Below are 27,751 nucleotides of genomic sequence, written 5' to 3'. Positions count from 1 at the left end.
TAAATCTGCTGTTAGGTCTCTGTATGGTCAATTGCTGCATTACTAGAGTTACCTGTAAAAGGAAGTGCTGGCAAAACATGAAAAAAAGAAATACTGGGTTTTTTTTCCTTCGCTTCAGTTATTGTTCAAATAATTGTGTTTTCACTGCTGCAACGGTACATCCCATACAGGTACGCATGAAAAGTATGGATTCACACTGAAGCCTGAATCTTATTTGAGTGAGGTGGATTCTTTACTGTTTCTGAGATGCAGTATATGAGCACTGGCTCCAGCGAAGGCAGTTAAATAAGCAAATGGGGTGTGGTTTATTTGCTTTTACTGACAGGATTGTCTTTTTTTTCCTCCAGCATATTAAATAAATAAAAAAAAAAGGCTGTGCTTGCCTAAAGGCAATTCTTCTAACATGCGAAATACCATGAAATTTAAAAGCATTATTTTTCCCTGGTGAGAAACCTCATTGCCCAGCCAGACCTCGTCCTGACGTGTCCGCGTACACCCTCCTTGTGCCTTTCCCCAAAACCTCATCCAGCTGACAGCAAAGAACACCTTTGTACCGGGATGTTCTGCACGCTCTCGTCTTTTTATTTGGATAAGCCAGGCCCACTCGGGCACCGTGGCAGAAAAGTCAACAGGGCGAACGTGCCTTTGAGCGCCTCCGGTCACCGGCAACCACCCCCAGAGGAGGGCTGCTGCGCTGGGCAGCGACGCCTTACACGGGGGCCGAGCGGGGCACCCGCCACGCTCTCGAGGAAGCGATACCGGGGACCGCGTGGAGGCAGGCAGCTCCAGCGACCACCCGGCGCTCGCCCCTCGCCGCCAGGACCGGGGCTCCCGGCAGCCGCAGCGCCGGGACCCGCGACGGCCAGCACCGGCGGGCGACAGCAGAGCCCGGCAGAAACGGCCGGAGCGGGACGGCACCGCGCTCCCCGCTCCCGCCGCCCAGCTCTGCACCGGGCTGCAGCACAGCCCGCCCCGGGGCGGGCCCGGCGGGAGCCCGCGGCCACCGGCGACCGGGCCCCGCCTCTCGGCTGCCGCGGGCCGCCGCGCTGAGGGCACGACGGCCTCCGGGCTCGGGGCCCCGCCCTTCTGCGTCATGGGCTTGCGGGGCGCCGATTGGCTGCGGCCGCCGCTTCGCTCCCTCTTCGCCCGGCGGTGGATGTCGCAGCCGCTTTTCACCGTTGTCGTTTGAAATTCGGCCCAAAATGGCGGCGGCGGTGGCCGGGAGCGGGGCTGAGGCAGCGGCGGCCAGGCTGGAGGGGGCGGAGGAAGAGGAGGAGACGGCGGCCGCGGCAGAGGAGGATGAGGAGGACGAGGACGGGGAGGGAGACGGAGACGGAGACGGCAGCGGCGCTGGCAAGGCGGCGGCGGCAGCCGGCGGGGAGGCCGGCGTCGGCGGCGAGAGCGAGGAGGAGGAGGAGGAGGAGGACGTGTTCGAGGTGGAGAAGATCCTCGACGTGAAGACCGAGGGGGTGAGTGCGCGGTGCCGCCGCCCCTCCGCGCCGCATCCCGGGCCGCTCTCCTGGGGCTGCGGCGGCGGCCCCCGCCCCGGGCGGCGGCGGCGGGTCCCTCGAGGCGGCCGCCGCGCCGCGCGGTGGCGGAGCTGGCGGCAGCCTGGCCGCCCCCTGGCTGGGCCGGCGCCTGCCCCGCGGCCGGGTTCCGCCCCGCTCCCCGCGGAGGTGCGCGGCAGCCGGCGGCGGGGTGGGCCCGAGCGCGCCTGGCCGGCTCGGCTCTTCCCTCGCGTTCCCAGGCGCGGGCAGAGCTGCCGCTCGGGCGGACCTTCCCGCACGGCGCTTCATCCTTGGGCCAGAACCGAGCCAAAACGGCGGTTCCGTTGTAATTGTAATTTAAAACGCGTGATTTTTGCAGGCCGGCTTTTCGGCCGTAACAGCTCTGACTGAAGAGACTAAATCTGGGATATCTTCACTAAGTTGTTGGTGGTTTTTTTTTTTTTGTCTGCATTGTTAAACTGCTCTTTGCTCTCGTGGCTGGTCTGCAGCGGTGTTTTGTTGTAGCGTGTTTGCAGAAACGGGCAGGATTGACTACAATGGAGAACGTGGAGATGGTTTCAAGCTGTGTTTAGTAAGACTGTGTTTACTGGGTTATGAAATGGGTGAAGACCTCTTAGAATAAGAGACTCCTTCCAATTAAAATAACTGGCTTTAGTGATCTTTGCTTTGTTTAGACACAAGTATCATACCTTCTTTCTTTGAAAGCAGCCTAGGCTGACTGAACTTCTTCTAAAATTTCCTAAACCTCAAATAGAAAAAATGATTAACACAGGTTTTTAATATGATTTCCTGTCCGAAAATTGTTTATTTTAACGAATTTAGATTTTTTTATTTTAGGCTTCAGTCAGATACATGATAATATAGAATTCTACCTGTTTAATGTAAAACATCAGGGGTTTGAAACCCTTAGGTTGAATAACCTTCAGATCAAGAACTTCTTATAAATTTGTGATGCTATCATGATTAGGTTAAAATATCTTGATGGCTTAAGAATGTTATATTTTTGAGGTAATACGATATTTACAGCTTTGCCTGTATAAAGTGTTGGTCAAATAATGTCAGACTTGAAAACAGAAGGACTCCTTTTTTTCTTCCTCCCCTCCCCTCCCCCCCCCCATGATGGCACCTAAAATGTGTATAGTGGTGGGGGAGACAACTCAGACCACCCCACACTTCTACAGAGTACCAGAATACATCAAATACCATCTCTTAAAAATGACAACAACATGTGCTGGTAAAAATTTCTGTTGTCCTCCTCTTCCTCCAAGCAGCCCGTTCTGCAGCAGGTTCTGAGCTGTATGCACTTGAGGTTTCTGGGCTGGGTCAGTGCAGTGTGCATGTGCCTTACCCAGTATGTGTCGGTTGTAGCTTTGTAGCATGGGCTCCACTTGCATCAGGTCACCTTTCCGTTGCTCTTAAATGGGGGCCATGTTCCTGTGCTTCAGAAATACAGGGTGAGACAGATAACTCCGACCCAGTCCTAACTTCTGAAACAGCTGAAAAAAGCTGTGTGTTACATTCAGTGGAGTATATTTTTAGACCAGTGGTTCCCAGCTTGCAGATTTCCAAGCGTGATACAAAGTCCAAGCAGATACATCGAGTCAGCTGCTGAGCATAAGGCCAGTCTGTGTGCTCCTGTGTCTCAGTTGCAGAAGTGGGAGAGCTGGAGAGCACTGCGCAGAGAACCTCTGTTGTCCTTCACAGTCCTGATGTTGTTGGAGCTGGCAGTAGTGGTAGCACTCCTGGGATGGGATTGGGCTGGGGAGTTAGACCTGCTGATAAATGAAACACTGACATGTCCTGTTTAAGACAACAAGCAATGAAAGTCTGGAAAAGTTTCCTCTCAGTATATCTAGAAAGTCTTTCATACTGCACTAAAATTTTACTAAAACAACAGGCTCCAATGCAAATAGTGACATTCCCCAGTGGAGATGGGTAACCTTAACTCTGCTCTTTAATGACATGGTGATACCCCTTTCTATTGAAGTTGTTTCTAGCCCATTACTAGTTCTTGTAGAAGCTACAGCAGTATAAAAATGCTTGGAAATGTTCCGTTATTTGTAAGTGATACAGAAGAAAGAAAAATGTTGAGTAAAATAATGTTGACAGATGAGTGTAAAGGAGTGTATGTATCTTTAGTATGATGATCAATCTCCTGTCTTCATTTAATCTGCATTTTTGTAGCACTCTCTATGTACTGTATGTAGAGTCACTTAGCAGCCAAATAGCCTTATGTTTGCATTAGACTTTATCCAGCTTTCTCAGTTAATTAAAAAGGACTTCTAACTCGTTTTGTACCTGAGTTACAAGAGTGTAATAGTAACTCTGCAGCTAACTGAAGTCCTGCATCTGAAATGGCATAGCCATGTACCACCAGACAGGTGAGAGGTGAGTGAGCTGGCTAGGAAGCAGATTTGCAGGAAAGGAGCTGAGAGTCTCCACAGAGGAGTAAGTTGAACATGAGTCAGCAGTTCTTGCAGCAAAGGCTGCAACAGCAGGCCAACAGCATCCAAGAGTGTAGCCAGCAGATTGAGGGAGCTGCTTCTTTTTCTCTTCTCAGCACTACTGAGATGCATCTGGAGTACTGTGTCAAGTTCTGAGCTCCCCAGGACAGAAAAGACATGGACATACTGGAGTGAAGGGTTATGAAGACCGTTTAGGTAGTTGGAGCACAGGAGGCTGAGAGCTAGGTTTGCTCTGCCATGAGACGAGAAGAATCAGGGGTGATGATAGTGGTACCTGTACCTACTAAATGAGAGGCTGTAGGGAAGACAGAGTCAGATCCTTCTCAGAGGTGCACAGTGAAAGGATGTGAGGCAGTGGACATAAGCTGGAACGCAGGGAAATCTGATTAGATACAACTTGACTGGGCAGGTTTCTCAGCAGCCTGATGTAGATGGTCCTGCTTGGAGCAGAGTAGGGCATTTATCTGTTAGCTCCGGAGATCTCTTATAACATAAATTACTCTATGACTGTAATAAGAAAGTTACCAGTCACTTATTTTGTGAGTAAACCCATTAGAAGGAGGAGATGGGTGAACATGATTTTTAAAACCAGTTCCTGAATCAAGAGTGTATGGTTAAGCTGAATTGGAAGAGAAGTATTACACTGATGTATCTGAATACAGGCTATTTATTGATATGTCTGTGAAGCAAAACACAGATGATTTTAAGTAGAGTTGATTGCTAAAAGTTTGATGGCATATATATACACTTGGTAAAAGGTTAATGATTCTCAGGCAAAAATATAAATTTATGGATGTAAATACACGTAATAGTAAGTGTCAAATGGCAGTCCTTTCGAAGCTTTCCTTCTCCAGGCTTGATTAGAAGTGTAGGATCTTTCAGAACAGTATCAATCTGTTCCTGAAACAGAGACACTATTATTTTGCCTCTTCCTTGTGCTAATACTACTTTTACTTTTTTTTTAAAAAAAAAAAAAAAAAGAAGGAAATAAGTTCAGGAATGGCTATGTTGCCTGGTATTATTTTTTTTTTTTCTATGGAAAATGGATTTTCTTAAGTTTGGTGCTAGCTTTTGTCATACGTCTGTTTAAAGAGACTGCAGGTTTAATTGATAAAGGCGACTGCGTTGATTTCATAGGACATGTCTCTGCCTTTCAGTTAAGCTTCGTGCAGGAGGCCTGGAGTTGCTGCTTGTCTGGCTCTATCAGCAACATGCTGAGTCCAAGCTAATAAGCCTTGCCTCTCAGCAAGGAAAGGAGTCCATCCTGAGAAACATAAGGATTCAGACTACTTGATGTATTTAGGAGAGAGACAAGAGATAATTTCACTGAATCACAGAATGTTAGGGATTGGAAGGGACCTCAAAGCATCATCTAGTCCAATCCCCCTGCCGGAGCAGGACCACCTAGATCAGATCGCACAAGAACGCGTCCAGGTGGGTTTTGAACATCTCCAGAGAAGGAGACTCCACAACCTCTCTGGGCAGACTGTTCCAGTGTTCTGTTACCCTTACTGGGAAGAAGTTCTTCCTCATGTTTAAGCGGAACCTCCTGTGTTCCAGCTTATATCAATTTCCCCTTATCCTGTCATTGGATGCCACTGAGAAGAGCCTGGCTCCATCCTCATGACAGTCACCCTTTACATATTTATAAACATTAATGAGGTCCCCCCTCAGTCTCCTTTTCTCCAAGCTAAAGAGACCCAGCTCCTTCAGCCTTTCCTCATAAGGGAGATGCTCCACTCCCTTAATCATCTTTGTGGCCCTGCGCTGGACTCTCTCAAGCAGTTCCTTGTCCTTCTTGAACTGAGGGGCCCAGAACTGGACACAATACTCCAGATGTGGCCTCACCAGGGCAGAGCAGAGGGGGAGGAGAACCTCTCTCGACCTACTAACCACACTCCTTCTAATACCCCCCAGATGGGGTGTGTTAGATATTAATTTAGATATTAGATTAAATTAGATATTAATATTAGATATTAATTGTATTGGCCTTCTTGGCCGATTTTGATGCAAAGCTTTTTTTTTTAATGGTAAAAGGCTTTCTAATCCAGTGAAAACACAAGGTAGAGACTAAAAGATACCATTTCATCCTACAGTGAAGTTAAATGCTCTTGAAACAATTGTTCTAGGGCTTTCGTATGTAGTCTTTTGGGTAAAATCTTCGTAACTAACTCCATTGAGATGCACACACTCAGATTTTGTCTAGGTTTAACTTGATCTCATTGGTGGGGTAGTTTTTTCCTGATTGTTGGCATTTCATTTTATCAAAAGCGGCATTGATTACAAATCTAACATAAGTTATAAATACCAATGTAAAACTAGGTGAATGGTGTTAGTGCATTATAATCCTAAGGTCTTATATCAACTTCTTCAGTAAAGAGAAGCAATTCAAGGTTGACATTTTTGTAGAAAAAAATATGAAAACTTAAAAAACCAGTTTCGTAACTGTCAGAACATCTATTTTAGTAAAATGACTGGGAATTTATGATTTGTACATTATAGCTGTGGCTCTGAACAAATTTTAGATATTACAAATATTTTGGATAAAACCACAACTACTGAAACATTTTACAGCCTACTTAGTTCAGTATGTGAAGCAGATGGAAATAATTCTGGGGCTGCTTATGTCAACATTGGGTGGAACTCCCATTGTATTAATTTCTATATGCACAAAATGATACATCCACAGAGATCCCTAAGAATTGAGTAAGTGATGCAGTACTATGCTGTGTTGTATTAAATGTTGATTTTTTTTTTGTCTTGCAGGGTAAAATTCTCTACAAAGTACGGTGGAAAGGATATACCTCTGACGATGATACCTGGGAACCAGAGGTTCATTTGGAAGACTGCAAAGAAGTGCTGCTTGAATTCAGAAAAAAAATTGTGGACAATAAGCCTAAACCTGTTAAAAAAGACATACAGGTGTGTTTCACCTTCTGGTATCTCGCACTGAAGATATATTCTCTACCTAGGCTCTGATAGGGGGGAGGGAGAAGGGAAGACATTTGTAATATGGAATTAAGAATCTCTTTGATCTAAAAGTGTTTTGTTTCAGGTGAAACTGAATATTGTTGCTGCTCTCTGGTTAGGGAGTTTTTTTGTTAATTGACAAGTTTTCTTGTAGACTCTAAATCCATCTGAACTTTATTTCAGTTTTTAGTGAGACTTTGTAAATGATGTATAGTGTTTTTAGTTTGGTTTTTTGGCAACATGAGCAACCCCCTTTCCCTACCCACATGTATTGTCTTACCACTGCTCAATTCAACCTCCTGCTTTATGTAGTACATTGATGAATTTTTACATATTAACCGTTAAATTAAGTAAGATAGGAATATGGAGAAATTTAATTACAACAAGGCAGCACGTGGCTTTTTCTTTTCTTTTTTAACCACTCAGTTTTAAAATCAAGTGTAAGAATCTTTTTTGAAAATTGGTACCCTACTTCTGGGAAACCTGTAGGTAAATTTTACAAAATTGTTTTTAATTGATTTTGATGCGAAATAGTTTGGATTTAGATCTTTTCTTGAATCTGGTTGTTGGATGCGTGATTGGTTTACTTGTTCATGTATTGATTCTCATCCAAGCAGTTAGCAACATAATTTAGGTAAGTGAGCTAGAATTGTATTTACAGATTTTACAGTTGGGCAATGAGGAATGATGTCTGCAGTGTTTAAAGAGTTTTACTTTACCCAAGCACCACTGCTACCATTTTTGTATAGTTTACACCAAAGTGGTACAGTTTAATGGGGAGAGAAATCTTTTCTTTTTTTCCCTACCTTTTAGAAACTATCTCTAAATGATGATATATTTGAAGCAGAATCTGACAGTGACTGGCAAGGTGAAACAAAAGATGATGCTTCTCCGAAGAAGAAAAAGAAGAAGTTGAAAGATGGAGAGGATAGAAGTCTAGATGATCTGAAGAAGAAAAAGTCTAAGTCTGCAAAACTCAAAGAAAAACCCAGAACAGAATGTGAAAATTCCTCAGATACTGTGGTTTCGGATTCAAAACCAAAAAAAAGGACTTCAGAAACCAAGGAGGATTCAAAGGACCCAAAGAAACAAAGGAAAGAAGATACTAAAGAAATCAAGAGAAAGAAGGGAGAAGTTAAAGATTCAAAAATAAAATCTAAAGAAGAGTCTAAAGAAAATAAGAAATCACGGAAGGAGAAGCATGGAGATGTTCAATTTGACTCAGAATCAACTAGTCTAGATAATGTCTTTTCTCAAGGAACTGATAATGAAAATTCAGACTTAAATTCTGAAAATAAAGACGAGAAGCAAATGGTAATAAGTGGAGAAGAGACATTGGAACAAGAAATTGCTGAAAAAGATTCCATTGCTGATGGGCATCTTGATGGATCAGCAAGTAATGAAGATGATAGTACTGATGTTAAGGGTAAAAGAAAGAAGAAAAAAAATCAGAAAGCTGAAGATCATAAAGAGGAAGGTAGAAAAATCAAAACTCAAGATACCTACTTAGAGAATAAAAGTATGCACAAAAGGCAAAAAGGTCAAGAAAAAGTAAAAATGGTACCGGGAGAGTTGGAGAAAGTGTCACCTGCTCCTTCACCAGTGCAGAAGAGTTTGAAATTGAGTGCCGATGAAAGAGGGTACAAGTCCACTAATTCAGCTGGGGAGGTAAGCAATGTTAAAGCATTGAGCTGGGGGCTGGGGATCAAATCAAATGTCTTTGAGGTACAGATATTTCAAAAGGCTACTGTTCATGATGGCAAGGAGAAAAATACAAATTGGAGAGTTAATGAGCTGGGAAAGGCCCACTGCACAATGCATAGGACAGACTGAAAAATTTTTGGATTCTTAACACTGTAGAGGAGGGAACACTTTAGGAGATAAGAGTGTCTTTAAATGTGAAAGCGTGAATTTCTCCTGTTTGTTATGTGTGCTTACTTAGACTGAAATTTACTGTTCCTTCAAAGCATACTGTCAATTTTAGGTTTGTGTCCACCCCCCACAACAGTTGTGTCAGTTAGACTTTTTTCTGCTTGTGTAGTAAGACATTCAGTCTAGAGTAACTATCCATCCAACACTGCACGATGCTAAAACACACACTTGATCTCTGTCAGAAGCTGGCTCCTCCATTATATATAACCGCATTAGCACCTACCGGAGAACTGGAATGCTGAAATTGCTTGTGAACCCAAGTCTCCCCCAGATAATTGTGCAGCTGGCTCGTCTTGTTAGAATTACTAGGGCGCTTACAGAAAATGCTTAGTTTCATGACATGGTTTCATATTAATTACAAATGCTGCACCTGTTCTAAGAAATGAGCTAAGCAAATACTGGAATATTTATTTTTCCTTCTTTAATACAGTAGTATCTTAAGAAAAGCAGGATGGTAAAGGTAAAAGTAAAAAAAAAAAAAAAAGAAAAAATAAAACTTTCTGGAACGTTTCTGACAATAAATTTCTTTCAGCTGCTTCAGACTGTTCTAATGCAGTTTGCAGTTCATAAAACTTTGGCTTCTCCGAGAAACCCCTTTCTGATTTGTAACAGGATTGAGGCCAAAATACCTTGATACTTACTGTATTATATCCCACTTCTTCTGAGGCCATAATTCGTGGTTGCAGTTCTCTTCTGTATGTTCAGCTGTGGTCCTCTGCTTAAGATTGTTGTGTGTATGGAGTAGGCTGCCTTAAACATAAGGAAGTTGATTTTGAGGTGGAGAACTATGTGGCATAATCTCAGGATCTTAGTGGTGAAAGCTCTTGTAAACAAGGGTAAGCAATTGCTATGAGGCATAACCCAGTTTCAAAAAGTTATTCAGTGAACTCAAGTGGTGTGGTGGTGTGGCCATTTATTAATCAGGTATTTTCTCATAGTTTGAGGATATAGCATTCATAGGAGAGAGAGAGAGATCAGTGATGATAATCAGCTAAATCTTGGGAATTCTGTTTTGTTTACCAGTAGTATAAAAATCCTGTCACCGCAAACATGAAGAAATCAACAGCAGATGAAAGATGGTTTGCTTACGGCTCTTCAGCTAGCACTCTCAGTAAATTGTCTGTATGCCTTTCTCTTGGTTGTGCTTCATGGAAGGTCATGCTCAAGGAACCTAAGGAGCAAGCATGACATTCTGCTGTCTGCTTTTTCTGCTCTCTGCTTTTTTCAGCCTGGGATGGTTAAACGATGGTTTCTGTAACTGGTTAGTTATTCTCCACAGCAGCTGTGGACTTACGATATGGATGGATTTGGTGGAGAGTTCTGAAGGTTTTTTGGCTTCACTAAATTGTTCGTCCAAGCAGATTATTCTTTTCAAATAAAATCATGGCATATGTTTTAGCTACCTGATGTAGCTCTGACTATAGAACATTGTCATGTTAATTTATAGTACAGTGTTTTCTGGAGTCAGTTTGCATGTTGAACCATTCTTTCCATTCATAGAATCATAGAATGGTTTGGGTTGGAAGGGACCTGAAAGATCATCTAGTTTCAACCCCCCTGCCATGGACAGAGACACCCTCCACTACATCAGTTGCCCAAAACCTCATCCAACCTGGCCTTGAATGCTTCCAGGGATGGGGCAGCCACAGCTTCTCTGGGCAACCTGTTCCAGTACCTCATCACCCTCTGAGTGAAAAATTTCTTCCATATATCCAATCTAAATCTGCCCTCTTTCAGTTTAAAGCCATTGCCGCTTGTCCTATCACTACATGCCCTTTTAAAAAGTCCCTCTCCAGCTTTCCTGTAGGCCCCCTTTAAGTACTGGAAGGCTGCAATAAGATCACCCCGGAGCCTTCTCTTCTCCAGGCTGAACAGCCTCAACTCTCTCAGCCTGTCTTCATAGCAGAGATGCTCCAGCCCTCGGATCATCTTCGTGGCCCTCCTCTGGACCCACTCCAGCAGCTCCACGTCCTTGTGCTGGGGACTCCAGAGCTGAGCGCAGTATTCCAGGTGGGGTCTCACGAGAGCAGAGCAAAGGGGCAGAATCACCTCCCTCGACCTGCTGGCCACGCTGCTTTTGATGCAGCCCAGGATATGGTTGGCTTTCTGGGCTGCCAGTGCACATTGCTGGCTCATGTTGAGCTTCTCTGGAGGTGTTTAAAAACCGTGTAGATTTGGTGTTGAGCAATGTGGTTTAGGGACCCCGACAGTGCAGGGTGAATGGTTGGACTCGATCTTGAAGGTCTCTTCCAACCAGCTGATTCTATGATTCTCATCCACCAGCACTCCCAAGTCCTTTTCCTCAGGGCTGCTCTCAATCCATTCTCCACCCAGGTCCATTCAACTGACCTCAAAAATAAATGTGCAGTGTATATTGTGCATCTTATCGGTATTGGAATTCTGGAATAGAATTCAGGATTACTGATTTTAACAGCCCCTCTGTGTAGCAAATATCTGGTAATCCCTTTAGTAAATTACGGGTCTTTTCCTAAATTCTGGACATCTGCCAGGATTAACAACTCTCCGTGCTACTAGTTAATCATGTCAGTGATCAAAAGCTGAGGGTTTTTTTGAGGGAGGAGGTGAGAAAGAAGATTAAATGTCTCAGGTCTGCTAACACATTATGATACACCAAATGAATCTATTTTAGTTGAAGTTTTTCCTACATCAAAGAAATGGTACCATTTAGTGATACATTCAGTCTGTAGTTCTTGCAGGGACTTCTTTTGGGGCAGTTTTACGGAAAGCACCAGCTTAGTGTCAGGGGCTGGTGTAAAGCTGTGCAAAGAAGCCTTGTCCCACTTACTCTGCAGTTTGGAATTTGCTGGCTGAATGGAGAGAGAGGATTACAGGAGGAGAAAGGCCACCTTTGGTGGTGGAAGCTGAATTCTATTTTGACAAATTTGATTACATATCTATATCTACCAAAAATTTCTTCTGTGATATCAAGTATAGCTAAGCTCAGTCTTCTTCATGGATATGATGGGTTTGGTGGTTTTCTTTGAGTGTCTCTCTTTAACAAACGACTGTTGCCATAACGTTCTCTGTGTGTGTAAATGGGAGAACTTGGAACCTTCAGTATAACAATGTCAAGTTTTCTCAGTTAAGGTTCAAGTCAGTGCTATCATAACTGCTCTGAATATGGTGCTACAAAGATGTTAAATACTTTGAAATAATTACATTCTCTTCCATATTTGGAACAAATGAAAAGTTCATAATTTTGAATTTCCTTCAAAACACTGGTTTTGGCAAATCTGCACCTCATGCCGTAAAGCACCTTGCATGGCTGAGATGCAGTAAAAGTCTGAATTGAAGTTGTTTTATTTTGGAAGTAACACCACTTCTTTTACGGAAGAAGTCTTCAGACTTAACTCGTTTCACTTCTTTAATTCTTTTATTAGGAATGTACACAAGTCTGTTATATACAAGCTTCAGTAGTATTAATTCTAAATACATTTTATCGTTGGAGTGGTGAAAGGAATTTATTTTCCACTTTTTCTTTACCACTTTAATTTGATCTTTGTTCTCAATATCAGGAGAAAGAAGTAAAGAAAATTGAAACAAAAGAAAAACCTCAAAAAAAGGAGCCTGAAAAAGAAGAAAAGAACAGAAAAGAACAAAAGGGCCTAAAAAGTAAGTGCTAACTGCTTAAGAGAGAGAAGGGAAAGACCTTTCGAGACATTCTCCTCTTGTTTCTACAAGAGCAGATATTGTATAGTTTTGTAACACATACCAGAAACAAGAACTTCTGCTTTTATTTTAGGAAGCAAAAGTCTGCTGGTTAATGGCTTTGTTAATATCTGCTTCATGAGAATGATGTATGTACTTCCATGTATGAAGCATAAAAGTGTATAGAAATCTCTTAACATTTTTGTAGGCAAGTTAAGATTTTGCCCCTTTTCATGTAACATTGTCTATTGTGCTTCTGTGGCACGTAACAGTAATCTCTTTTTAGAGGAATTCATCTGACTCTTGGCCATTTCCAGAAGTGTTCTGATAATACTGTGAACACATATTTCTGTGTTTAGAAAAACTAGTAGAGGTGCCCATCAGACAAACTTCTTGCCTCTTGCTTTAGCCACAAGGAGGGTTGTATTATACAACCCTTAAAATACCACCAGGACTGGATTATTTGATACGTGAAGAAAAACATCCAGCTTGTGTTTCTATTCTTAGTAGTGTAATGGAGTACTAATGTTACCACTCTTGATATCAGTAAAATTCTGGATGATTTTATTCAGGATAAATTCCCTCACTACTCCTCTGAGGATGAACTGAGGAAAACTAGTAACTCCACCTTTAATAATCTTGAATGGATATAGCAGGAGCTATGATGCTTCAAATAGCTGTTGCTAGAGCAACGTCTTTCACTGAACGTCGTGTAGATGCTTACAGTGCTTAAGAGGAGTAGTAATAAACAGAACAACTAATTACTGTTCCTTGTACAGCACGTGTCCTTCATCTGTTCATCACAGATACTGAACCATATTTTCAAAGTAGAAATTTACGTGTAATTCTAAGCTGCGTTTCTTAAAAAGAAGATGGTACCTTGCTGAAAGCAGTCGGAACTCGGACTTGCCAGGGTAGCTGGAGGTGAACTGGGTTTCCCCGATTTTGGGCTTATGTTGTTAAGCTTGCTCCTACGCTTCAGCAATGATTAACTGAAATGATTAATGGAAAGAGAACAGACCTTTTCTCAATGAACTCTGGTCACTCACTTAAACTTTGTTGTGTAATAGTCTTTAGTGGCTCAAGTAGTCACTCTTGGTAACTGTCTTAATATTCTAGGCCTTAAGGACATCAAAAGTGCATTTGGCTTGTTTAATGTAGCTTCAGAAGAAAAAAGTGAACGTTCTGAGAATAACTGCAAAAGAGAAGAATCTTCGTTAGAATATAAATTCATAGAAGAATTAAAATCAAAAGACAGCAGAGTGTACAAGGAAAGGAGGAACATAAGAGATGAGACAGACACATGGACTTACATTGCTGCAGAAGGTGATCGAGCAGTAGTGGATGTGTGTCAAATGGAGAACTCTGGTGAGCAGCAGAAACAAATGCAGGGGAAAGTTGAGCACCGGCAGTTAATATTTTCTGCTTTCCTGCTTGCAGCTTTTAGTGTTCCAGTCCTTGTCTCCCCAGAAGACTGAAATGATGTTTTCTTTTGAAATTCACTGATAACTTTTCAGTGTGTTTCCAGTGTGATTACTGCTATTACAGTAATCGCTTCAGCCTAACTTAGTACAACGCATAAACAGTTTGTTTTAAGTAAAAGCATTTTATGTCTGTTTGTAACTTAGCCTTCATTGTTTGGAACCATTCCATGCTGACTTCCAGAGCCTGTTTGAATGGAAAGTAGTAGTATGTTAAGCTGCTGATCGTTGAAGCAATGGCAAGCAATGAATGATTTGGAAATTTATAAGTTACTGATTACTTATTTTACATTTTTTCTTCCATAAAATCAAATACATGATAGATGGCAAACAGCAAGTCTTGAGTTTGGGTATGGACATGCAGTTAGAGTGGCTGACACTAGAAGACTTCCAGAAGCATCTTGATGGAGAAGATGAGAATCATGTGTCAACAGAACCGATACCAAACAGTGAGTAGTTGCTGGGAGGAAGGGACTTTTCTTAGCTGTTGTTTCAAAGTGAAATATCCTATAACTGCGTTTTATTTTCTAGCTCTCCTGAGGGATGCTGTTAAAAGCGGAGATTATATGACAGTAAAGATGGCACTTTCTTCAAATGAGGAATATAATCTGGATCAAGAGGTAATTTTTCTGCAGTAGAAGTACTGGGAAGGGTGGGAAGGAAGAGTACAAATATACATTGTTTGAAAAGTTTTCCCCTCTTGCTAGTAGCAGATTTCTGTCTCTCTTTGGAAAAAAAGCACAAGGTGAGAAAAAGGAGTAGAGAATTTGAGGCTTCAATATTCGTTCTCCATTTCTTCCAAAGGAAAAATGAAGTTTGATAGAAGCATCCCAGTAGCTGGATTTGCAGCAGATTTGCCTGCTGGATTTAACTGAATATTAAATTTAGAACTTTCCATGGTATAAGGAATTATGATACCTATCAGGTCAAGTGGCTAAACTATGTAAAACATCTATATATGTTGGGGGGGGTGGGTAATAATTGAATGCTCTGTTTGACAGACTGGAACCACTTCACTCCATGAGTGATCTGTTTTCTGGCAAGTTCTTCATCAGCTGTGTTCTTACTGGTTTTTCTTTCAAGGATTTATTTTCATGTTAAATAGTACTGTAGTTGCATTTTTGAGGATTAAAATCTGATACCAGTATTTTCACTGATGATCTTATGTATTTGTAGTATGTAGCATTTTGAGAACTATACGTTTTGCTAAGACTTCTGTAGCCCAGTAGAAAAGATTCCAAATGAACTACCGAGGCAAACGTGTTCTTTGAAATGTGGTGTCTGGTGGAAAATGCAAGAACGAGTGGGGAGACTGGCCACTCACAGAATTCTCTTCATACTTACACTGATAAAATCCAAAAGCAGTGTTGTGGTAGCAGCTGTTGTGGTACCAGTGTTGTGGTAGAGCCATTGTGTTTTTTCTCCAGTGGCTGCTGATTTCTTTTTCCACTGTATTGCTGTCTTCCCCATTTTAAATACCTTGCTGCCTTTCTCCCTGGCTCATTCAGTTTTTCATTATTCTTGTTCTGGTCCTTGGAATGTTACGGGTTTTGCAGATTGTGGAGCTCAGAGCATGAAGCCTGTGGACAAGAGAAGTGGGAGGTGATAGTTTGTTGGTATCTGGCAGCCATGTATGTGTGAATTCTTCTGCCAGGGAGCGGGATCTTTGTGAAACCTGTTGACACACTTGCAATTTTTGTCTTGCAGCTTTGATTTGTCTTAAAGTTTTGGGGCGGTTTGGGTTTTTTGGTTTATTTGTTTGTGGTTGGCTGGTTGTTTTCTTGTTTTGCGTTTTTTGGGGTTTTTTTTTTTTGGTAATGGCAATGATTCTTGTTGCAGGACTCAAGTGGAATGACCCTAGTAATGCTTGCTGCTGCTGGTGGGCATGATGACCTTCTCCGAGTCCTAATCAGGAAAGGAGCTAAAGTTAATGGTAGACAGAAAAACGGAACCACTGCATTGATACATGCAGTTGAAAAGGTTGGCTTGGTTATTGTCCTATTTGTGGTTCTGGGCTCTTATGTTTAAAAGTGGTGCACAATTTTTTTCCCTTGGATGATGCCTAAAAAGTAGTTAGCAGGATATAGCAGGGTGACCTTAACTGCATAATTTCAGCAGCTATGGTTACTGTGGCGTAAATAGAGTAGGGTTTGTGATCAGAATTTAAGTAGAGAATATCATAGGGCTACCTAAAGGGAAAGTGGAGGCAAAGGATATCTCTGAGTTTGTCACAGCGGCTGAAGTTCTTGTGTTAGAATTGCTTGTTACGATCTCTGGCTACACAGGATCCAAACCTGGGGAGACTTTGAGTGCAGATCTCTGATTAAGCAGGGTTTGCTATTTGAGAGTTGGGTGATGGAGACGGTGGCAAGCTCTTCTCAAACTAAGACCAACTAGACTGGTAAGTTAGAAGATGTTTCATGGGTGTGTTCTTTTGTTCAAGTCGGTTCATGTGTTTTCCTGTGTACCATAGATATAAGGCCAAAAGAGAGCTTGATTCCAGTTTGATGATTAATGCAAACATACTGTTTTCTTCCTGTGGTGTTCACTACTGCGAGATATAGAAAAAAGCAAGGATTGTGTATACTCATGGCTATCTACTTGACTGAGTCTGAATTGCTCTTTATTAGCCTTGGGAGAGAACAAGGTTAGTTGTCTCATGCCTCATGCTTTGGATTTTACAGATGGGTTTTAAATAAATGTCACTTTATATTGAAAACAAAACCAGAATGTTTTCTTCTTACTTGTTTTGTGGTTTTGTTGTTTTTCAGAATTTTTTAACAACAGTAGCTATTCTTCTGGAAGCTGGTGCATATGTGAACATGCAGCAGAGCAGTGGTGAAACTGCTTTAATGAAGGTAAATCTGACATTTGTCCTGACACAATTTCACACTGAATATTTTAGACAAACTAACAGAAAAAGCATATTTGCAGAGTTGATTTAGGGAACACCTGCTGTATTTGAAATACAAATACTACTGTTAGTTATTCTAGGCAGTGTTTTAATCCATTTTTTAATGTACTGTTATATCTAAACAATAAATGCAGATACCCTCAGCATACAGTGCTAAATGTGTCTCATCATCCTCTTCTGTGTTTGAATACTTCTGCAGAAACCCATTTATTTGGGTGAACAATTGCAAGAGAGTTTGCAGTTGCTGAACTCCAGCAGATTAGATGTTTTCACAGAACTTCTGGAGTTTGTTTTATCCATTTATTTGTTTGTGGTTTTTTTTTTCTAATTAAGTGCACTTGGTAATCCTGAGTGTTGCTGCTTCTCTGGGATCAGGTGTGTAGTGTTGTCTGGGTAAAGATAAAATATTTATGAAGTGTGATCCTGAGTTTCATGTCGTGTTAGCATTTGCAAAGCGAATACGTAAACTTCTTTTCTGAATTGTAACTAATTTGAGGATTTTGGTTTGTTTCTGCACTTCTGCTTACTTTAACGTTATGCTCTATTTTAATGGGGATTTGTCATTGTTGTCCATCTTTCCATCTTCTCACTTTCCACACAGGCTTGTAAAAGAGGGAATTCTGATATAGTGCGGCTTATGATTGAAAGCGGAGCAGACTGTAACATCTTGTCAAAGCATCAGAACAGTGCACTGCATTTTGCTAAACAATGTAATAACATACTGGTGTATGAGCAGCTCAAGAGTCATCTGGAAACGTGAGTAAATTGTACTTTGAAGTTCGTTCTGGTGAAGTTTGCAATACTAGGCCTGTCAGTTTTGATTTAAGTCAAGGGGAAGAGGGAGAGATTTCAGGAAAGAAGACAAATCTGATTGAGGCAGAAAGCTAACTAATAAATCATGTGAAATAAAAATGATGTGAGCTAGCAGAATTAGCAGACACTTTCTTAAACACTAGTTGAAATGATGGAAAGGAGGAAAAGGGAATTACTAGAAGTGGAAGGTTTCTTAAACTAGAAATAAGGTGGTTGGGCAAAACTATGGAGTGTATAAGCACTGTATAGTTGAATGTAAAATCTTATTATGGCATGCCAAATAAAATACCTTGCTAAAAAGCATAAAAAAATTTAGACACAAACAGAAGAACACCGAACAAAAATGGTGAAGAACAGAAGAACACGAAACAGAAACTTTTCACTGACAAGAAATGTCAGTGCAGATAGTGTTGTTGGATCCTTAAATGTGAGCTGTGAGCTGAGTGTGCCAGGGGTAAAGCTTTCATGCCAGTAAACGAGGCAAATAAAAGTCTTCATCGTGCAATAGAGTGACTGAAGAAAAGTGTGATGTATGTTGTATGTAAAGCATCCATACCCATATGGTCATATAAAAAATACACTGAGCTGATGAATATGGATGCTAAACAGAGACAAACTAAACATAAAGAGAAGGAGCAAGCTCCCTAAATATCAATTTAGAGGAATACTGACAGCTCATGTGCCGGGGCAGAAAATTGTAACCAACAATCTAAACATGGAGAAGACTCAAGGAGGGTCTCAGAGCTTCTGCAGCAGGTGAGATTTTGCTGTGAATGCAGTTAGTGCTGGAAGAACACTGTCTCAGTGCAAGGTCCTTTTATTGGTTTATGATGGTTTTATCCTAATGATTTAGCTATATAAGACAATCTGTCACATAGTTTGTAGTCCAAGCTTATTCTGTTCTGTTTTAGTGTCTAGAAAGACCTGTCTGTTCTCTGTCTCTGATTTCTTGTATTTCCCATCAGCCAACGTCCTAAATCTGTCTTGACAGAAACTGCCTTGTAATTGTCACTGATACGTGCTGTAGTACTACTTACTTATTCTTACTGTATTTTAAATAGTTATTAGTGCTCTTTCCCTTAGAGCCTTATTAAATTCTAAATTTAAGCATACCAAGTCTAAAATTAAGATCTATAAGCATAACACTCCCATATGATTGTTGCAGCGGTGGTCACAAGGAAGTTTAGGGATCCCTTCTGTAAGGCAGAGAAGTTTGTGGAACATTCGCAAAGTGAAACATCAGGTAAAAACTGGTTTTGTGCAAACCAGTAAAACACAAATAAATACATTTCCAGGGCAAAGTTGTGTTTGCCTATAAATTCTAAAGGAACTTAGTTATGAAATTACAGAATCACAGCAACACAGAATGGTTGAGGTTGGAAGGGACCTCTGGAGGTCATCTTGTCTAGCCCCCCTGCTCAAGCAGGGCCACCAGGAGCTGGTTGCCCAGGCCCCTGTCCAGATGGCTTTTAATATATCTCCAAGGATGGAGACCTCATAATCTTTCTGGGCAACCTGTGCCAGTGTTCCATTGCCCTCACAGTAAAAATGTGTTTCCTGATGTTCGGAGGGAGCGTCCTGTTTTTCAGTTTGTGCTCATAGCCCCTTCTCCAGTCACTGGGCACCACTGAAGACAGTCTGGCTCCATCCTCTTTGCCCCCTCACTTCAGGTGAGATCCCCCCAAGCCTTCTCATCTCCAGGCTGAATGGTCCCAGCTCTCCCAGCCTTTCCTCACAGGAGTGATGCTCCAGTCCCTTCATCATCTTTGTGACTCTTCATTGGACCCTCTCCAGTATGTTTATGTCTCTCTTGTAGTGAGGAGCCTGGAACTGGATGTACTACTCCAGGTATGGTCTCACGAGTAGTGAGTAGAGGGGAAGGATCACCTCCCTTGACCTGCTGGCAATACTTTGCCTAGTGCAGCCTGAGATACTATTATCCGCCTTTGCAGCAAGGGCATGTGCTGGCTCGCATTTAGCCTGGTGTCCACCAGTCCTTTTCTGCCAAACTGCTTTCCAGCTGGGTGGCTCCCAGTGTGTACTGGTGCCTGGGGTTGTTCCTCTCCAGGTGCAGGACTTCATGCTTCTCTTTGTTGAACTTCATGAAATTCCTGTCAGCCCATTTCTCCAGACTGTCCAGGTCCAGCTGGATGGCAGCATGACCCTCTGGTGTATCGCCACCTCTCCCAGTTTTGTCTCATCTGGAAACTTGCTGAGGGTACACTCTGTCCCATCCTCCAGGTCATATGAAGATGATAAACAGGACTGGACCCAGTATTGACCCTGGGGGTACTCCAGTAGTGACTGGCTTCCAACTAGACTTTGTGCTACTGATTTTATGCTGAACTAATGTGTTCTGATCCAGTTTCATACTGGGAGGAAAGTATTGATGTGTCAGTGTTTTTAATGTGCCATAAAGCTTGTCTGAGGTATTGTACATCACTGCATTGAACTTCCGTCCTGAGCAGACAGAAGCTGTAAGGAATGTTTTCTTCTTCTAGCAGGCTAAATGGGGGGAAAAAAGTGTTAAAAGCATAAAAACTAATAATAATCTTTCAACACAGAAAACTTGTTAAAGTGAGCAGGGGCAGTTGAAGTGGATAAATGGAGTATGCTGATTCTCCCCAGGGAAGGAAATCGTGACTTGTGAGTTAAGGTTTTAAAGGCAGCAGCGAGCATGCAGATAAAAGTGATCTGGTACCTGCTGTTCAGTTGCTCATTCACTATGTGAAGTCTTTTCCAGTTTATTTCTTATTTAAATCTGCCACCATCAGTTTTGGCTAATCTGAATAACAAGTTTTGCAAGACCTTGAACATGTAATTTTACCAGTGAAATGGCAGTTGAAATTTAAATATTGATAAATGCCAAGTGATGTCCGTGGGGTATCACTGTAGTAATGTGAATTATACAGGGAGTAACAGCTCTTGCCAACTGAGGAAGCTTCTAGACTCATTACCTGACAATGCCAGTTCAGTGCTTCTTGTCAGTCAAAAAGGAAGATCATAGAATCATAGAATGGTTAGGGTTGGAAGGGACCTCAAAGATCATCTAGTTCCAACCCCCCTGCCATGGGCAGAGAAATCCTCCACTACACCAGGTTGCCCAAAGCCTCATCCAACCTGGCCTTGAACACTGCCAGGGATGGGGCAAGATAATATAGTAGTAGTGAAGCTGAAAATAAAATGTATCTGAATGCCTTAATTAGTATGTGCCATTCCAGTTACATTGTTTTAAAAACAGATGAAGCAAAAAGGACTGCACCAAAAAAAGACAACTGTTTAATTCATAGTTCATAGAATCATAGAATGGCATAGGCTGGAAGGGACCTTAGAGATCGTCTAATCCAACCTCCCTGTCATGGGCAGGGACGCCTCTCAACTAGATCAGGCTACACAAGGCTCTGTCCAACCTGACCTTGAACACGTCCAGGGAGGGGGCATCCACAACCTCTCTGGGCAATCTATTCCAAAGTCTCACCACCCTCATACTGAAGAATATCTTCCTAAGATCTAATCTAAATCTGTTCTCTTTCAACTTAAACCCATTTCCCCTTGTCCTATCAGTGGACACTCCTGTAAAAAGTCCCTCCCCAGCCTTCCTGTAGGTTCCCTTCAGGTATTGGAAGGCAGCTGTTTGGTCCCCCTGAAGTCTTCTCTTTTCAAGGCTGAACAATCCCAGCTCTTGCAACCTGTCCTCGTAGCAGAGGTGCTTCAGCCCCTGGATCATCTTTGTGGCCCTCCTCTGAACACATTCCAACAGATCTATGTCTCCTTTACGGTGGGGACACCAGAACTGGACGCAGTATTCGAGGTGGGGTCTCACAAGAGCAGACTAAAGGGGAAGAATCACCTCTCTTGACCTACTGACCACGTTTCTCTTGATACATCCCAGTATGCTGTTGGACTTCTGGGCCGCATGAGCGCACTGCCGGCTCATGTTGAGCTTCTCATCTATAAACACCCTCAAATCCTTCTCTTCAGGGCTACTCTCAACCCACTCTGTGCCCAGTTTGTATTTGTGCCTAGGATTGGCCCGACCCAGGTGAAGGACCTTGCATTTTGACTTGTTGAAGCTCATGCAGTTAGCACTGGCCCATTTCTCAAGCCTATCAAGGTCCCTCTGGATTGCATCTCTTCCCTCAAGTGAGTCCACAGCACCACACAGCTTGGTGTCATCAGCAAACTTACTGAGGGTGTACTCAATGCCGTCATCCATGTCGCTGACAAAGATGTTGAACAGCACTGGACCCAGAACAGACCCCTGAGGGACACCGCTTGACACTGGTCTCCATGTAGACATCGCACCATTGACCACAACTCTTTGAGCGCGGCCATCCAGCCAGTTCTTTATCCACCGAGTGGTGGATATTTAATACAGCTTTGTCTGACATCTGGAAACTAGGCCAGATGGACTTCCGGGCTTGCTTTGGTGTGGCAGTTCTTATGTTTTCCTTCTGATCAAGCACTTGAGTTTTGGATTCTGCAGGTGGTAACCTCAGCAAGCGCGGAGGGGAAGTGTGCTCTGAATAATGGCTCAAAAAGCTGTAAAGCTGAGAGAGTCAGGACCTTTGCCTTGCAAAAATGTCCAAAAACCCATTTGTGTCAAAACAGCTTTCTGAAGACGATTACGTAGTAACCTGCTTGTAAAAGTGCCAAATACTGTTGGTTAATGTGGTCTCTCTTTTGAAGGCTGGGCTGTTCGCTTAAATTAAATCCCCCCCAACCCAAAAGAGAAAGTAAAAACCCCACTTTGGCTATTTAATGGGAGCGTTGCTGCTTTTTCACTGCTTTTTCACTGAGTTGGGAACTGCATTTTCCAATATTATTGCCAGTAAAATTATACAGTGACTTGTTTATTTGTTTTTATGTTGCACTTGGAGTCAGGTTGATAAGTCCGCCACACTGGGGAAGTGGTTGTCTCTTTCTGTTTCCCCACTAGGTACATATTGATGTTTCAGGGACATCTTTCTACATAAAGAGCCTTCAAAATATGTGGCTAGTTGGAATTTTTTTTAATCTGTTGTAGTGCGTTTGTTTCAGCTTTTTATTTTGTGGACCCAATAGATGAATTTCACAAACAGATCACTGGTAAAATGTTCTGTTAACAAAGTATTGGGACTTGGGGTTCACCTATGCATAAATGATGATGAAGTGATGAAGGCATTCACTCCTGAAAATTGGGAATCCAAAAAGGTAATCTGGAATCCTTTCTTGCGTCAGCTCTCAGTAAGTCTGTCTGGTAGAGTAATTTTACTGTGAGAAGTGCAGGCCTCACATGTTTGGTCTTTTTAGGCTCACCAGAGTAGCAGAAGATACCATCAGGGATTATTTTGAAGCTCGTCTTGCTTTGCTGGAGCCAGTCTTTCCAATTGCGTGTCATCGTCTCTGTGAAGGGCCAGACTTTTCTACGGATTTCCACTATAAACCGCCACAAAATGTGCCAGAAGGTAGGGGGTTTGTTGTTGTAGTGGGGTTTTGTTTGGGTTTTAGAAAATGAAAAGGAAAAGGTAGAACAGGGCATTAAGAAACGGCCTTGTAAGTGTGTCTTAAAGTATCTACTCTGTGAAATTGTTTTTGTATGACTTACTGTATTGCAGTACGTTACATTAAGGATGCTCTGATTATGGAGTCTAGGGAGAGCAGCGATGTTTTGCAAGTGGAGTTTGTGTGTATCTTCTTTTAAGAGGGTGTGTGTTTTTTTTTTTATTGCCGGATACACAGCTGCTTTCTGTTCATGGGTTGCATTAGCTAAGTGACAGGTGTTAAAGGAAAGGAGTGGTTTACCTTAAGATTTACCAAAATTATTAATTCTAATCTAAGAGCGTACTTAGAAAATCTGATAGTGGTTCATCTTGGTTTCTAAGCAGTACCTAATGTGCTGGAGTCACGGAGTATAGTCACAGCAGTGTCGTGATACCAGTGCAGTCTAGAAATACCATAAAAAAGAAGCCAGCATCAATCAACTCTGGTTTGCCCACAGACCCTCTGAAAAAGCCGAGAATCAAATTCCCAAGATACTTGGGAAAGTTTTTTCATTCTTTCAGGAAACCAGATACTAATCTCTGATGCTTGGCTTAGCTGAGTTGTTTTTATTCACCTTTTGAGTATATCAGGGACATACCTACTGATACTGACTTTTCTTGAAAGAATACATTAATGTGACTGAAATACTACTTAAACTAAGATTGAAAGTGGTTGTGTCTGCCCAGTTTTCTGGTTAAGAGCTGTAATACTTCCAGTTCTTGATTATCGGTATCCTTTATAGAATTAAGAAACCTTATATGTTTATGTATTAAAATGAGACATTTGTCAGTATTGAAGATTGTTACTTACTGAATTTCAGTGCAGTTCATGAAGATTTGTAATTGACTGGGCTCGGTTGTGCCTACCAAGAGAACAGACAACCCGAACAGCATTAAATTCCATAACTCTAAACCGAAAACCACAGAGGTGAACCATACTGAGGATGGCTGTACCCATTTGCTTTCCGTTCTCATAGCCACATAAAATTATTTCTGCTGCCAGAAGACCTGAACTTAGTGACCAAGTCACTTGTGTTCTGTGCTGGGATCCACTGGCTTGAGAGACTGGATTTATGCATGTTGCTTTGATACTCCATTGGTGCTTAATATATACTATATAATATTTATATTTCTTTATATGCATATACACACACATATATATGTATGTACCTGTCTGTGTACAAACATGCAGTGTATGCAGTTGTTCTAAATAATGTATCTCACTTCAAATTCATGTGACTGAATTGCCTTCCCTTTCAGGATCTGGAGTTCTTCTCTTTGTTTTCCATGCAAATTTCTTTGGTAAAGACGTTGTTGCTCGGCTCTGTGGACCATGCAGTGTACAAGCTGTGGTTTTAAATGACAAATTCCAGCTCCCTGTGTTTTTGGTAAATCTTTTCATAACTGACTGTAGCACTGCTTATAATAATATAGTCTTTATGGAGCAGCCTCGGAAATCCTAGTGCCTTAGTTTGGATTTGGAGTATTGTGATGAAGGATTTATTTTTTTTTTAATCATGACAGGGTTTCTTTTAAAATGAAACTTAATTCTTTGTATATAGAGAGAACTACAAACTTTGTGTATACTAGACTGCATAAAAAGTTATGCCTTAAAAGTCAGGGACATAGTGCTGCACAACCTGCTTCTAGGTGGCCCTGTTTGAGTACCAGCTGGTGCTTGGTTGGACAGGATGACCTTCCAGCCTCAATCCTTCTGTGATTCTGTGACTTCAGAACTGAGGGTTTGAGCAGGCGAGAATGCTGAATTTAAACCTGTTTCACTTCTCAAATTCACCTAGCCTCTCAAATTTTTAACACAAGTTCTTACATAAAGCTACTTTGCCTTGTTTTAACAACCTGCCTCATATTTCTAGTTATTAATTTCTATTTTTTCATAACTTTTTTTCATCTATTAATTACATCACTGTGCACACTTTTTCAAGTCCTTTTGTTTTCTCTGTGGTTGCACCAAAGGTTCTTTGCAGTATACACAACTTTCTTTCAAAAAATGCATAGTTAAAATGTATGGTACTATTAGTCCACTGGCATAGCACTTCAGCCGTATCCTGCCATTAACTTTGTCCGTTTTCTTTTTCCTTTCAGGATAGTCACTTTATTTATTCCTTCAGCCCTACTGCAGGCCTTAACAAGCTTTTTATACGGTTGGCAGAAGCTCCTACTGCCAAGGTACAAAATGTTCTCAAAATTAAATGTGTATATTAATTTGTTGTGCAATAACTTCCATAGTCTAAATACTTCCTAGCTGTATGTTGCAAATGTAAAACTAAGGACTTCCCACTGTCTCCTCATCCCAGTTCCCATCAGTTACAGCTCCATCTGATGACACTGCCAAAATTTAGGAACATTGCCAAAGGTGTTAGTTCTGTCATTATTAAACGTTACAGCTAAACGTTTTCGCCATCTATATTGTGCATTTAATGAATAACACACATGGAGTGTTGGTTATCTTTTGCATACAGGTGTTTTTGCTTGTGTGTTTAGGAGAACTTGGAGGTATTTACTAGGATACACATTCTGCTTTTAAATAGTGTGTGTAGTCGCTTGTATTTTCCAGGTGGTTTGGGCAGTAGTCCCACTACATATTGCAAGATGAATAACAGATCCTGTTGTGGTAGCATTTATTTTTATCCTTGGAAGATGCACCAGTAAATTTTCTAGATCTTGAAATTTAAAACTTACAGTCTTAAATGTTTTGTTGTGCTTTTTTTTTTTTAAAGAAAAAAAGGGGGGCAGAAAACTGAACTCCTGTTCAGCTAAAGTCTATGTGTACGTGTAGTTCAGAGGTAGGGCTAACTTGTGTAGACACCATCTGACGCAGTAGTATTCTACTTGAGTCCTTTTACAAGCCATTCCTGTTTCAGTAGGGCTGCTATAAACTGATGTTATTAAACACAGATTGTAAATTCCTTTTTTTTTGTCTTTGTCAATCAATCACTAGCAGCTGTATACCTTTTTCCTGCTTTCCTTATATTAGAAGTGTTTAACAGAGCAGTTACACATGAACAATCTTTATGTGAAACCTTTGTTTGCTTTCACAGGTGAAGCTGCTAATAGGCGCGTACCGAGTGCAGTTGCAGTGACCTCACAGCTGCGAGCATGCTGAGTGGACTGATGCTTTTTTGGATATACTTCTGATTCCTCTGTTCAGAGACTGACCAAGCAGTTTGGAACTTTTTGGCACCACGCTCTTAAGACTTAAGTTCCCATCTCACTGTCCCTCGTTGGCAGTCACATAGGAAGGCGTCTGTTGGAGAGCAGTTCAATACACTGCGCTGGTGGGACAGGGTTGTTGGCTTTTTTTACTTTGTACAGATGTAGATGTAAGTATTTGTGCCAATACACATAATCCTGTTTTTCTTGCGGCGTCCAGACTGCGTATTTCAGCTTTTCCACAATGTGGAATGGTGCATATAAGAACTATTTAAGGTAACTATGTAATTGTCTTTTTTAATAGAGAGATCTTTTCCATTTGTAAACTAAAATTTTCTACTTACTCTAACTGTAATGTTTCTTTGTAAAATGCAGAACTGTCATATTCTGGAGCCGTGGGGAGAAATTATTACACTTGGAAGTCACTGCATTAGATTTAACTTTGAATTGCTGAGGGCTGTGTTCTGGTTTGAAACTTTGCTTGCTGTGTCTCCCGATGGGAAGGTGGTCAGGCTTGGACTGATTCCCTTTGAACACACACAGTTCGGTCTGCAGATGTGAACAAAGACATCTGAGTAGGCTCAGTTCAGAGGATCACAAGTCAGGTTCCTAGGTACATCATTGTTTTAAAACTACTACTTTTGTATTAGAGAAGCAACTGATAGTTCTACAGACATCTTAATTTTTGAGTTCTTAGTCAAGTGATGTCTGGGAAAACAAATACAAGCTGAAAATAGCAAACCTGAAAACTTGTAACTACCTTAAATGTGCAGGCAATGCTTTCTGTAGACGTAGAAGATACATAGAGGATTTCAGATGTTCTCATCCTGACAGATGAGAACATGTATTGCTCTTTAATTCAGAAATTCAGTTCCTCAGTGCAAAGAGCTGCTATCATTTTTTATTATTATTATTATTTAAATGACCCATTTTATCAGATGACAGCAGTTCTGTAATGGTCCTGTGCTATAAAATACAAATGTAATACTTCTGCATGAAGTATGGAATATTTTTCTTTGTAAATTAACCATTGTCTTGAAAAGTTTAAGAAAAAAGGAAAAAAAAAAAAATCCAGATTGTGCCTTTGCTGTTCTGGTTGTTAGATGTAGTTTACATGCCACTATGTGCCTATCTTATTAGCAAAACTATTGTGGATAAATTCTTAAAGTATTTGAGTGCTCACCATCAAAATGGTGCAGATGTATTAAGTATCCTTTTAAGAACTGTGACTTTTTAATATAAAGTTCAATTAACCAGTTTTAATTTAATTTTTGGTTCTTGAAAGTTTAAAACTTTCATATTTAAG

At 41.4% G+C, this 27,751-nt stretch overlaps 1 protein-coding gene across 1 annotated transcript; it reads left to right on the top strand.

Moving 5' to 3' along the window:
• Positions 1 to 1,202: 1,202 nt before the first annotated feature.
• MPHOSPH8 (M-phase phosphoprotein 8) lies at positions 1,203 to 26,788 on the top strand. The gene is made up of 13 exons (XM_086621623.1): positions 1,203 to 1,469; positions 6,740 to 6,895; positions 7,757 to 8,620; positions 12,415 to 12,508; positions 14,349 to 14,474; positions 14,557 to 14,645; positions 15,865 to 16,005; positions 16,797 to 16,883; positions 17,541 to 17,695; positions 23,045 to 23,199; positions 24,535 to 24,662; positions 25,378 to 25,461; positions 26,334 to 26,788. Exons 1-13 carry the CDS (start codon positions 1,203 to 1,205, stop codon positions 26,373 to 26,375), a joined length of 2,388 nt encoding a protein of 795 aa, XP_086477749.1. The 3' UTR covers positions 26,376 to 26,788.
• The last annotated feature ends 963 nt before the right edge of the window (positions 26,789 to 27,751 follow it).

The sequence above is a fragment of the Tauraco erythrolophus genome, chromosome 1, assembly GCF_009769465.1.
Source record: "Tauraco erythrolophus isolate bTauEry1 chromosome 1, bTauEry1.pri, whole genome shotgun sequence".
NCBI lineage: Eukaryota > Metazoa > Chordata > Aves > Musophagiformes > Musophagidae > Tauraco > Tauraco erythrolophus.
The sequence above is the reverse complement of the archived record's forward strand: the minus strand, read 5'-3'. Positions and strand labels throughout refer to the sequence as shown.

Bases quoted from the DNA above. Each gene is read 5' to 3' on its own strand.
- MPHOSPH8 (XM_086621623.1), top strand. From the start codon at position 1,203: ATGGCGGCGGCGGTGGCCGGGAGCGGGGCTGAGGCAGCGGCGGCCAGG. The intron at 16,884-17,540 runs GTAAATCTGACA...CTTTCCACACAG, and splicing joins GTGAAACTGCTTTAATGAAG to GCTTGTAAAAGAGGGAATTC. The intron at 17,696-23,044 runs GTGAGTAAATTG...TGGTCTTTTTAG, and splicing joins CTCAAGAGTCATCTGGAAAC to GCTCACCAGAGTAGCAGAAG.